The 13,778-nt window shown below is 44.4% G+C and overlaps 1 protein-coding gene across 1 annotated transcript in view; it reads right to left on the bottom strand.

Moving 5' to 3' along the window:
• RAD54B (RAD54 homolog B) overlaps positions 1 to 13,778 on the bottom strand; it is a 122,993-nt gene that overhangs the window by 14,836 nt on the left and 94,379 nt on the right. The window contains exons 8-10 of the mRNA XM_077810008.1: positions 12,800 to 13,007; positions 6,843 to 6,982; positions 1,977 to 2,267 (exon numbers count right to left, since the gene is read on the bottom strand). Coding sequence (XP_077666134.1) covers positions 1,977 to 2,267; positions 6,843 to 6,982; positions 12,800 to 13,007 — 639 coding nt within the window. The remainder of the gene's footprint in view (positions 1 to 1,976; positions 2,268 to 6,842; positions 6,983 to 12,799; positions 13,008 to 13,778) is intronic.

Below are 13,778 nucleotides of genomic sequence, written 5' to 3'. Positions count from 1 at the left end.
TTATCCTATTATCCTTTAGTAGCAGTACATCCTTCCCATACCAATGATGGTGCACAGGGTGGAAAATAGTCTCTTCTATTCCTGTCATTTGCTGCTGCTTTCATTTGCACTATGGCATTGAGACCTTCTATTCTGCCCTTCCTGCAAAGAGTTCTTCATAAAGTTTCTATTGGGCACCGTTTTTCTCTCACACCAGTTGGCTTCTGCTGGACAGCTTCATGTGGGATTCTTTGTGTTGGCACCTGGAGTATACGCTCCAAATATGCCCAGCGTTTCCTTCTGATCCTGGGGGAAAGGAGCTGCAGATTGGTGATTTCTCAGATCTCTTTGTTGGTAATAGTCTTTCCAACCAATGCCCAGAAACTTTCATAGGCACTTCTTCTTGAAGACTTCTAGTTTTCTGTCAAGCATTTTAGTAGATCTCCAGCTCTCACAGACGGATGTTAGCACCAAGATTATATCTGAACTGAAAATTCCCTATTTTGTTCTGGTGACGTATATCTTTAATTTCCATACATTGCTGAATTAAGTAAATGTTGTGGGTGTCATTCCTTTCCTTGATGTCCCTTCTTTTTGAGGTCTCCATTAGCTAATATGGTGCTGCCCAGGTAAATGAACTGATGTACTTTCTTGATATTTTTGCCATTTAATGTGATATTACTGCTTGACATCTGGGTTACAAGGATATTTGTTTTAGCATAACTGATTTTGAGCCCTGCTTGGCCTGCTATTAACAACAAGTTGTCTATCTTTGTAACTTTTCATGGTGTGTGTGGCAGAGAGCAGGACATGGGTGGTCATGCCTAGTGATTGGACTAGGAGTCACACCTAGTGGCTACAGCAGGAGTTGGTAGGCAGGAATAAGAGCCCAGGATCAGAGCCAGAATCAGCAGCCAGAGCCAAGGGGCAGAGCTGGAATCAGAAGTCAGGAATGTGAGCCAAAAGTTTGAGACGGGTTGTCTGGAGGGCAGCAAGGCAGGAGCAAGGCTGGGTGCAAAGGAGCAGGGTGGGGTCTGAGGCAGGAACAAGGTAGGAGCAGGACTGGAACAAGGTGGGAAGAAAGCTGGGAACAAACAGGTGCAAGAGCTTTTAGCTCTGAGCAGCTACCAAACTACTGCTGCTGCACTAAAGAGCAATCTTCTGACATTTCCCACCAATCAGGCTGTGTATCCAATCTGGCAGCCGACTACAGGCAAGTTGCACTTGTTAGGTTGCCCAGAAACTGGCCTGGCTTCAGTGCCTGATTTGCAACGTTCAAGGGCATCTTAGGAGCCTATGGGCCTGGTTTCTCAGGGTATTTCCGCGAGAACTCCCGCAATAGGGTCAGGGCATGGATGTTCTCTACTTGTTCCCCCAAGACTACTTGTACGGACTGTAGCCTTCCCAGTCCACGGGTACTGAAGTCTTCCCCTAACTCACCAAGAGTTGAGGATTTTGGGGACCAGGTACTCCTACTGTCCACATATGGATATGGATGGTGGGGTTGGAGCAGTCTGAGTATCGGTTCCTGGTGTAGGTCTTCACAAGTGAGTTGTGAAAGATGGGGTGGATCTTCAAGGACTTGAGCAGCTGTAACTCAAAGGCCACTGGATTTACCTGTTCTATAGCACAGTAAAGGGAGCCAAATGCCCTGGTGGTAACTCAGAAGACAGCAAAAATACTGCTCCAAGATTTGATTGACACTCTCTGTCAAACCCACCTCTACCTCTCTGCAGCCAAAAGGTGAAAAGTAACAAAGCGGTGGAAAATGACCAAATTACAGCAAAAATCCTGGAAGTACTTGATAACACCACCCTAATGAAACTGACAAAACTGACTTTCTAATGTTTAAGTTTTTTGAAAGCTCTAAAGCACATCATTTTGGGAGGTCATGTGTGGAACTCCACTGATACAGTTTTTAACAGTAACTCATTTTAATTACTTTTATTGTGTAGCACTGTCTAATTATTTGTGTTGAAGTAAAATACAGTAAATACCTTTATGGCTTTAAACAGAAGACAGGGATGGTTGCAGAGTTTTTTCAAAGCTCCTATACATATCAGATGAGGACTGTTTTCTAGTACTCCTTGTAGGCAGGATCTAACAACTCGAGAACTAAGCAGTTTTCTATAGAGTTCAAGCTGCAAGGCTGTTGGTCGGCAGAAAAGTATGCTCTCTTTTTTCGGTGGGAGAAATTTGTTTATGATCTCTTGTGTTCTTCTAAGAATAAACAGTCCAGTTAGGCGAGTGAGTTCTGCTGCTCTTTTCTCTCCTAACTCCTTTTCCTCCTAATGTAACAAACAGAGGTTTAGATATGACTTTACAAGCATGTTCAGTTACATCACAATTCTTTGCTATAGGATTCTTAATCAGGCAGTAGTGAACACGGTTTGTTTGTATGATACCACTTTATGACACAGGGTTTTAATGATCAATTAATATCAGCGTATTTGGTTTGTCATAGGAGTTTTTAAACTCTTAACCAAGGCAAGAGCTAATGCACTATGAGTCACTACAGACTCAAATTATGTGGCTAGGTTCCTGATTTATGTAGCAAAGCTGCACTGAATTCTACAGAACTGTGCTGAAGTGATAAATGAATGGCATCATATCGCAATTTGTACAGCTCCTAAAATGTGGAATGGACAGACAGTGGCAGGAGTTGAAACAGTGTCTCAGGGCTTGTCTACACTGGCACTTTACAGCGCTACAACTGTCTCGCTTAGGGGTGTGAAAAAACACCCCACCGAGTGCTGCAAGTTTCAGCGCTGCAAAGTGCCAGTGTAGACAGTGAACCAGCGCCAGGAGCCGCACTCCCAGCACTGGTAGCTATTCCCCTCCTGGAGGTGGTTCTTTTATAGCACTGGGAGAGCCATGGCAGCGCTTTAATGTTGCTAGTGAAGACGTGCCCTTAGAGAAAGTAAAGGAAATGACTACCATCTCAGAGCACATCTACGCTTAAAATGCCGCATAGGTGCAGCTGCACCAATTGGAACAAACTACCAAATAAACCACTGTAGAACTTTAACGAAGATGCTCCACGCTGACAGGAGAGAATTAATCCACCTCCATGAGAGGCGGTAGCTACCATCAACATAGCACTGTCTACATGGGGGGTTATGTTGGTATAACTATGTTGCTGCAGGGTGTGCATTTTTCACATCCCTGAACAACATAGTTATACTGATATAGGTTTATAGTGTAGACCAGCCCTCACACTCCCAAACCCTGCCAGGAGCTCTACTCCTTCACAAAGTAGCAGAGGAAGACAACTGCCATGAGAAGCTCCTCAGAACTGCAGAAGTGAAGAATTATACCTCCATGCAATCCCTCCAAGTGTTTCATCCCCCTTCTTTCCCTCATGTCACTATATGCCCTCTCCCTTTCTCCAGCCAATCACAGTCCCCTTCCTGCCAGACTGCTACAATAGTGTGTAAACAGTCTGAGGAGATGGAAGATGGCATGAAAGTGACCATTTTTGTGGGGTTTGCCAGGACAAATTTCTTTCCTAGAAGGAAAGAAACATTGTAGCCATTTGCACAGTGGTAGATATGTGGAGCCCTTCAATTAATTGGACTGAATGATAACCAAGTGTTTAGATTCGTTGTTCCTACCATCTGAGATCATTATCTAATAAATAATCCACAAACTAATTATTCAATAAAACAGGTGTTTGAAAAACTCAACATTATATAAACTTTAAAAAGTTAATTAATTCCAATACAGTTGATTAAATAACAGCATTTAACTCTGATTTCAAATAAGAGGCTGAGAAGTCTGTGTTACCACACCTGCCCTAGACCAAATTACAATGCTCTCCCCACCAAACTACTTTGGTACCCCTCGGTCCTATGTTCCAGGTGGGAAAACACTGAATTGGGGCCATAGAGTCTGACACACGAAAAAAAGTGGTGTTGTAGCCATGTCAGTCCCAGGATATTAGAGGGACAAGGTAGGTGAGGTAGTATCTTTTAGTATCAGGTTCCGTTGGTGAGAGAGACAAGCTTTCGAGCTACACACGGTATGTCAACACAGCAATGTAAGCCTGGGTCTGAGCATAAGCTCGAGCCAAACCCCCCTTGCATCCACACTGCAAATTTGCTAACCTAGGGCTAAGCCCCCGGGTCCCAGGGCTGAAGGGCTTGAGCTCGTGTTAAGCTGGAACCTAGCATTCAAGCCCTACTGTTTTCCTGTGTGCATGTGGCCCCAGCTTGATTCAGAGCCCAGAAGTCCTCTGGATGTATCCCAGATTTCCTGGCAGCAGAGGAGCAGCACTGCAGGCAGCCAATACAGCAGCCAGAAGTACCATTACTGCCTGGCTGAGCGTACTTCCCCTTCCTACTCCTTCACTGCTGCATGGAGCTCGCCCAGAGCAGGGAGCAAAGCTGACAGGTGGGAGATGGCTCCTGGTTGCAGGGATGTTGCAAGTCATCCCTCCCCTGGCTGTGCTAAACTGGGACCTCAGGCACTGTCCCTCCCTGCAGGGTGGTGCTTGGTCCCTGCTCTGCTCTCTGGCCCCTCCTACCCTTCCTGCATGTGCAGGAATACCTGGGCTGCATGCACTGTGAGGGCAGTGAGTGGGAACCAGACCCAAAACTTCCCTGCAGCCTTCCGAGGATCCCTTATCCTTGCCTCGTGGGGTGCGGTGGGGGCAGAGATAATTGATCCCCGGGGGTAGCTGAAGCACACTCCACCCCAAGCCCTGGGAGTGCACTTCACCACTCCGCAGCCAGCAACACCCAGGCTGGGGTGTGAGTTTGTGTTTTTCCTCTGATACCTTCATTTTATGTCAAACTTCAAAACAAACAGACAAAAATAAATAAAAAAACAACCAAACAAAAAACCCCTCCACTGAACATCCCATTTTAAGAATTAAGAATCGCAAAGTTTCATTTTAATAGTTTGACTGCCCTGGAGACTGATATCCAGATGCACATGGGCATTTTTCTGCCACTGTAACTCAGCCTAGACCTGGAGAGCCCAAGTTTCAGATTGGATGGTAGTTCAGTATAAAGCCTTCTCAAACTGCCATCATTCTACTGAGACGGTCACCAAAGGAGCTAATGATGCAGTTTATGTACTCATGGGCTCCTTATGGGCACCTGAGTCCCATCAATAGCACCACCACAGTTGGGAAACAGGGTGGGCAGTAGGGTTTTCCCACAGTGCACCACGTTCCTAGGGCTAGATACTGGGGCTGAGGAGTGCTCTTGGCACTTTGGGATATGTTTACTTTGACTTGGGTCTGTGCACTGCAGTGTGGATGCCAGAGCCCTAGGTTTGAGCACGGGTCAGAAAATTCTTAACCTAGGTATAAAAAAAAAAAAGAAAAAAGAAAAAAAAAGGAATGTAGACGCTCAAGTCCAGGGTTCCCTGAAACAGGTCAGCTGACTCAAGTCCCACTAACCTTAGGCTTACATTGCTGTGTAGACATAGCCACAGAGCTGTTCCTTAGGTCTGGGAAAAGTACTCAGTGTCACATCTAAATATAGATTCATAGAATTGTAGGACTAGAAGGGACCTCAAGAGCTCAATCCAGTCACCTGCACTCATGGCAGGACTAAATATTGTTGCAATAAGCCATAAATCCAGTGTTTTATTATAACAGGCAAACTGGCTTATTACAACAAACTGTAACCCACTAACTCCCCTTTTTGTCCTATGACTACAGGGGTGTTAACAGGCCATTTCACCTTGAATGGTCTCTTAGAATATGTCCTAACTACTTGGGCTAAACTATCTGTTTGATCTCTTATTTAACTGTGACACTGAGTACCTTTCCCAGACCTGACCTCTGAGTAGTTCAAAAGCTTGTCTCTCTCACTAAGGGTATGTCTACACTGCAAAGTTTTTGTGCAACAAATTATACCATTTTTATTAAAGTGCTGGAATTAAATTGCTGTTATGTGTCCACACTGTACTCCTTGTGATGCTGGAGCGCATCCACATTAGCGGCTTTCGCAACAGCAAAGAGAGCAGTACATTGTGGTAGCTATCCCACTGTGCAACTGGCAGTAGGGTGCTTTGGGAAGGGTTTGCAATGTCTCATGGGGCAGGCACAGCATCACATGATGCAGGTTTCCCAATCCCATAGTTCCATGGCCATCCTACTACATTGCCTGCTGCTTTTCAACTGAAGTGGAGGGGGGAGTGTGTGTGACAGGGAGTGTGTCTGTGTATGTGTATTGGGTTGTGGGGGGGAAGAGACTGTGTTTTGGTGGACAGAGACTGTGTCAGCATGCTGTCTTGTAAGTTCAGACAGTGGCAGGAAGCAACCAGTCCTGAAGCAGACAGCCAGAGTTCATAACAATGAGCAGAGTGGCAACTTCGGGATTATGGGACACTTCCGGAGGCCAATTACAGTGCTGAAAGCAATTGATGCGTTTACACTGGCAATGCAGCGCAGGAGCATCTGTGCTGTAAGCCTTACGACTCTCGTTGAGGTGGTTTTTTTGCAACACTGCAACTGAGGAGTTTCTGCACACTAAGTGGCTTGGCAGCGCGTACTCCTCGGGAGTTACATTGCAGAAAGCTGCTTTACTGTGCAGTAACTTGCCAGTGTAGACAAGGCCTAATAGAAGTTGATCCAATAAAAGATATTACCTCACCCACCTTGTCTGACATAAAAGAAAGAAATGCCCAGAGAAGTCGTGCTTTGAGTATTACATGAACTTACTTATGTTTTGATACTGGAATTTTCAGAGGAGCCCAAGGGAATTAGGCTTGTTTGAAAATCTCAGCCACAGGCTATGCATTGAAGAAGAAAAACAGTCTAAATTACATTTGACTCTCTAGAAGATGAATTTCTAACTCTCCTTATGAATTATATTCAATGACTGAATTCTTGTTTTTAAATGATGTACCTTTGTTGCTGAAGGCTCTCGGGACCGAATAATAGGCTCCTCATATATTTTTCTGTATGTGGACAAAGAACCAAGTATTCCTGGATTTACAAACTCTATTAATGCGTAAAATTCTTGCAGGTCATTTTGTATTGGAGTGCCTAGGTGAAGAAAAAATATTTAAATATGTACTTTTACACATTTAAGAGTTTTTTTTCCCTTGAAATTGATAGTAAGTATAATTGCTAAATACAACAGAGTTTAAAGTTGACAATAATAGTAAGAACTTTGAAGTTCTTAATTAGCTATTGTATCCTGACTGATTAGATTGTATATCTAGTTATTGTGACTCAACTAATCATGAATTTGAAATCTTGTTTTCTTATTTAGCGCTTTTCTTTTTCCGTTTTGAAGAAATATGACAGATACTTACCTGTAACTGGAGGTTCTTTGAGATGTGTGGTCTCTATCTGTATTTCACCCGTGGGTACACATGTATTCAATGCTCTTGAGACAAGAGATTTCTATCAAGTAGTATCCTTTAGTTCATGCCAGCACAGTTGCTCCCCTCATGCACCACTTAAACTGAGAGTTTAAGGGGTGGACAGACCAACGTCTCTCTAGTTCCTTCTCTTACCCTGAAACAGATAGGATCTGAAACAGAGGGAAGACAGACACGTACTGGAATACAGATTGGGACCACACATCTCAAAGAACCTCCAATTACAGCTAAGTAACCTCAATTTCTTCAAGTGGTGGTCCCTATGTATATTCCAAACGTTGGTGATTGATAAGCAATATTCAAACAGCAGGAGGTACACAAATGCAGCTGATATACAGTGTATAATACTGCTGCCCCAACAGCTGCATCTGCAGAAGAGGCCTGAATTAAAGGGTAATGTTCCGTGAAGCATGAACAGAATTTCAGATTGCTGCCTGTCATATGTCCAGTATAAGTGCTTCTTGAAGAGATGCTATCGAGGTTGCCTGTGCTCTAGTGGAATAGACCTTTACCCCCACTGAGGGAAGAATATACACCAGCTGATGAGAAAGAATGATACAGCAGGAGACCCACTTCAAGAGTCTCTGAGCAGACAACGCTTGTCCCTTCAATCAGTCTGCTATAGCGACAAATAGTCTAGGAATTTTCCTAACTGGTTTAGTTCTTTGCAGATAGAACACTAAAGCCTGCTTGACATTGAGAGAGAGAAGTCTCATCTCTTCTCATTGGAAGCATGAGATTTTGAAAAGAATACCAGCAGGTGAATAGGCTGATTTATGTGTAACTCAGAAATTGTCTTAGGCATGATTTTCAGGAAGAGGCAAAGGGAAACCTTCTCCCTCTGAAATGTGATATATGGTGGGTCATCCACAAGTGCTCCCAGTTCACTCACCCTTCTGGCTGATGTGATGGTGACTAGGAAGGAGACCTTCATGGACAGGTGGGACATGGAACACATGGCTAACAGTTCAAAGCGTGATCTGGTAAGTATTGGGAGTACAAGATGGAGATCTCATTGCAGTGCTGGTTTCTCCCCAGGGGAGAAGGTCCTAATGAGACCTTTCAGGGATCTGACTGTTTGGGGTGAGTACAAATTGGAGAAAGTCCCAAGGAGAGCAACAAAAATTATTAAAGGCCTAGAAAACATGACCTATGAGGAAAAACTGAAAAAACTGGGTTTGTTTAGTCTGTAGAAGAGAATACTGAGAGGGGACATGATAATAGTTTTCAAGTACATACAAGATTGTTAGAAGAGAGATGGTGAAAAATTGTTCTCCTTAACCTCTGAGGCTAGGACAAGAAGCAATAGGCTTAAATTGCAGCAAGGGAGGGTGAGGTTGGACATTAGGAAAAACTTCCTATCAGGATAGTTAAGCACTAGAACAAATTGCCTAGGGAGGTTGTGGAATCTCTGTCATTGTCTAACCTGCTCTTAAAAACCTCCAAACACCTGTCAGGAATAGCCTAGTTATTTGTTAGTCCTGCCTTGAATGCAGGGGACTGGACTAGATGACCTATTGAGGTCCCTTCCAGTCCTATACTTCTATAATTTTATCGTTCTACCAAAGGATGAAAGGCACTGGTGGCTGCTAAATGGACCCACAAGGAGCTAAAAGGAAGATCCGATGTCTTGAGGATGAGGAAATAGTCTGTCATAGCACAAATACCCACTTTTTCTGGGGACAACTGGTTCTGTTGTATCTAAGTAGAGAAATGTCTCTATTTAGCTAGACAGAATTTTCTGATGGAGCATTACTGCTTTGATTGGGAATAGTCTGAACAGCCTCTGAACGTGGATGCTCTAGGTATGACACCCATCCAAAAACCAGGCTGTGAGGTGAAGAGAATCTGAGTTGGCATGTTTGATCTTACTTAATTAACAATTCGAGAAGGTTCAGATGCTTATGAGAAAATGGGTAAAAGATCTGGGAAACTAGAACAGTCTATGCAAGTTAGATGTGATGAGAATGACTCGAGCTTTGTTGTGATGAATCTTTCACAAAACCTGTAATAGCGGTGTGATGGAACGAAAGGTGTATCTCAGGTGGTCTGTCCAAGACAACAAAAGGGCATCACTCCTGGAGTCCCAGCTTAGTGCTGCTCTGGAGCACGTTATGTTGAAGTTCTTGTTCACCTGGGAGGCAAACAGGTCCCAAGATGGCATTCCTCACTGGGTGAAGATTTCATTCAGGACAGAATGGTGTTCACAGTCTGTGAAGAAGTGCTTCCTAATTTTGTCCACTAGAGAGTTCTGCACATCTGTCAGGTATGTTGCCGAGACCATGATGTGGTTTCCTGCTGCACCAGTTCCATAAATTGATTGCCTTTATAGGGCGAAGAGATTTCACTCCACCATGTTTGTTATACAGAAGATGGTCATCATGTTGTCTGAAATTATCTACATATGATGGGACTGTATAAGTGGGAGGAAGGCATTGCAGCAGTGCTTAATTTGTAATGAAAGAGGTGCCAGGGTCAAGCAATTTTTTTTCTTCCATAACTGATGTGGCAAGCCCAGAGGTGCTGAGGCTATGAACTGCCAAACCTAGAGGTGCCAGGGCTGGCACAAATTAAACACTGAATTACAGGCTAGGCAGACAGTCTTTAATTCTAGGAGACTGATATGCATCCTGGCCTCTCAAGGAGTCGTCATACCTTGTGTCCTGTCCACATGGGCTATGCATCTATGAGGGATGCGTCCACAATTACGGTTGTGTTGGGTATGGGTGGAAGGAAAGGGACTTTGAAACACACTTGTTCCACATTCATTCACCATACAAGAGAAGCTGTAACCTTGCCAGGGACTGTTACTTGTATTTATGCTGTCTCTGTTTGGTGAGTAAATAGACTGGAGCCAGTCCTGTAGACAATGAAGGTGAAGCCTGGTGAACAGTGTTACACAGGTACATGAGGCCATGTAGCTTGGTAGGGGAAGATTGGACCTTGACTGTGGTTTGAAGTTTGAGGGTGATTTGGCTTATCAGGCTGTTTCTGACCTGGAATCTGTCCATAGGGAGACCTTTGATGAGGCTGAGACTACAGTCGCTCTTATAAAGCCCATGATTTTTGCAGGAGTCAAGGTAGATTATTTTCCATTTACACAGACTCCCAAGCATGCCAGAAGACGGAGTAAGGATAGGGTCGCCAACTGGACCTCCTGATTGGATCTGCCCATTAGGAGTCAATTGTCCAGGTACAGGAAAATGGTACAGCTGTTCTGCCTCATCTGGGCTGCCACCACTGAGAGGATCGAAATGAGGACCCTGGGCGCTGTCGCCAGCATGAATGGGAGTACTCTGAACAGGTAGTACTCTTGGTCTACCAGAAATCTGAGGAACCTTTTGTGGGATGGATGAATGTCCCGATGAAAGTAAGCACCTTTCATGTCGGGAGCCTCACACCATGTGCTCTTCTCTAGGGAGGGGATTATTGATGCCAGCACGAGCAAGCAGAATTTGGATTTGCAAATAAAGATATTCAGCTGATTTTTCTTGGGATCTATGAAATTTTAGGAGTAGAATCTTTTCCTTGGATATTGAGGTGGCACTTCCTCTGTAGCTCCATGTTGTAGGAGAGTGTCCACCTCTAGACAGAGGCTCTCCTTGTGAGAATTGTCTCTGAAGAAGGGCTGGGAAAGGGATTTGTGCAGCTGAGGGGAGAGAAACTCAATGGTGTAGCCGGAGTGGATGATCTCGATACTTACTTGTTTGTTGTTACTGCCCTCCAGCTGTGGAGCAAAAGGATGAGGCACCCATCAAAAGTTTGGGAGGCAGTAGGGAATGGCATCAATAGTGGTACATGGTTCTGAAGCAGCCCATCAAAAGTAACCCCTGGATGGTGGGTGAGGCTGAGCAGCTGTGGTTCAGGTGGAGGAAGCTATATATCTAAGTCTTCGTACCCTTTGACATTTACATGGCGGCTCATAAAGGTGCTGGAGATAAAACAGCTGAGGAAAAGATCTTGGCTTATTTACCTGTTTTGAAAGATGATGCGAAAATAGCTTTGGACAGAGAATTTGGACTCAGGCCATGGGGTGGGGAGAAGGAACTGAAAAGGCATTGGTCTGCACTGCCCTTTATACCCTGAGCATGGAGCATGAGGAACAACTGTACAGGCACGGATAAATGGAAACTACTTGCCAGAAATTTCTGGTCTTAGGTACATGGAGCGCATGTGTACCCACACATGAAATCCACATACAGACCAGCACTTGAGAACTATTTGTTCTGTTTCAGATTGTGTGTTCCTAGGGGAAAAAAAAGAGTGAAGACTGTAGCTTCATTTGCAAGGTTATTCTTATTTTGAACAAATGCAGCAGTATCTCCTGCAACAAGTTAGGTTTTAGCTGTTCGCAATAGAGTACAAGGGCTTCTCTCCAGGCTGACAGTTTAACTTTAACACAATACAAAACACTAAGAAACCAGAAATATTTTTTAAATCTTCTTTTAATTTGAATTCTCCCTCCTGCAAAGTTCCTATTATGCAATGTAGTCCCTCCAAACTTAGATGGTCTAAATGGAGGTCTTTCTGATATGTAATCAATGTTGCTCTAGGCATCAACCAGAAGTCAACAGAGCGCAACATTAATAGATTAATAGTTTCATGGATTTTAAGGCTACATGGGACCATTAGATCATCTGTTCTGACCCCTGTATTGACCCTAATAACTTGTGTTTGACCAAAGCATATCTTTGAAAGACATAGACATCAACAGATGGAGAATCCATCACTACCCTTGCTAGTTTGTTCCAATGGTTAAATCACCCTGAGGCAGAGCAGTGTTTCCAGCTAGGGATCAGAGCCCACGTCTTGTCGACACAAAAAAGTTGTATGATTTAACTAAAATGGTGATGAAACTGATTTAGGTTAATTGGTGCAGTCCTAAGTTCCCTCTAAGCTGCGTGACCGTATGGCTGATTATTAAGTCCCGCGCCAGGGCTCAGGGCTGCGGTGGCGAGAGGCACCCCTCCCCACCGGCCCCTGTGCGGGCCTGCCCCGGACTTGCTGTGGCCGGGGGAGAGGAGTTCCTCCCTCGGCCCGGCCAGGTCCAGGCCCACTAGAGCTTCCGGGGAGAGGAGCCCCTCCCTCAGCCCGGCACCGCCCAGCCCAGCCCCACTGAAGTTGCCGCGGCTGGGGAGATGTGCCTTTCCCCCAGCCCCAAGCTGCTGAAGCGAGAGAGGGCTGGGGGGAGTCCTCTCGCCCCACTGCATCCCTGACCCAATCCCAGAGCCCACATCTCTCCCGCACCCCAATCGCCTAGTTTCTCTTCAAATTCTTTTTTAGCCTGCCTAATTATACTTTTACACTTGACTCGCCAGAGTTTATGCTGATTTCTAAAAAAACACTATAAAAACAATACCTCTGATAATGTTGCCAAAATTTTCATACTTGTATAACTTGCAACTTTCTTTCACATACTCACCGAAGTTAGCTCTTTTAGTCTAGCTATAAAATAGGCTATTTGTAATATACTGACCAGTCAGGATAATTCTTCTCTCACAGGACAGACTGACGAGGGCTGTAGCTGTCTTAATGGAACTGTTTTTCAAACGATGTCCCTCATCGCAGATTAGGAGGTTAAATTCTATAGTTTGAATTTGGTCCAAGGTGCGCAGCAGCATCTCATAACTGATTATCAGAACTGCATGAAGTGGGGAATTGATGAACTCTTCTACTTTGTTATCCTGTAGAGCATAAATAAAAGTTGCATCACACAGCCAATTCTCTTTGGAGCTCCTCAACCTGTTCCCCGATTCTCTGGTTTCAGGTGGAATTTCTGTTGCTTGACGAGAGCCCTGCACGGATACAAAATTTGCAGAGATCTGCAGATTTGCAGGGCTCTAGATATAAAATTTGGATATGCATCTATCCACGATCAGCAAACATGTTCCGTGGAGAACTGCAGGGCCCTTGTACGACATGAGTCATTCCCCACCTCCCTATGGGGCTTGGACTACTTCTTCCCTCTTAATTTGCAAAAGAAATATGGGAATCCGACATGGCAATACAGAATACTACTACCACGCTACTGGGCAGCTCACTGTTCTTCGAGTACACCAAGTCTACTAAAGCACATTACTGTGAAGGTGAAAACTACAGACCTGATGTAACAGCTACTTAACCCTGGTGTTGTGAGTAAGTTTCAAATTGATAATTGTAATGGAGATAATGAAAAAGCCTAAGAGACTCCCAGTACATTTATGGTGGGATCACAAGATGCAGTAGACACCAATTTATACTGTGATCTTGTAATAAATTTGCCACATTCTGTTTACCTCTTTCAGTTCAATCAAATAGTCCTCACTCTGTTATGAGCCACATAACATTGCTAACCCTAGGAGAGCATAGCTAGCATGCACAAGTTACGGCAGCATAGAAGCTGGGGAGACAGAGAATCAGGGATGCATAACCAGCTCCTTGACAGCACTCCTGCTCTGTTGTATCCAGCAGAGACG

Source organism: Eretmochelys imbricata, chromosome 2 (assembly GCF_965152235.1).
Source record: "Eretmochelys imbricata isolate rEreImb1 chromosome 2, rEreImb1.hap1, whole genome shotgun sequence".
NCBI classification, from domain to species: domain Eukaryota; kingdom Metazoa; phylum Chordata; order Testudines; family Cheloniidae; genus Eretmochelys; species Eretmochelys imbricata.
The sequence above is the reverse complement of the archived record's forward strand: the minus strand, read 5'-3'. Positions and strand labels throughout refer to the sequence as shown.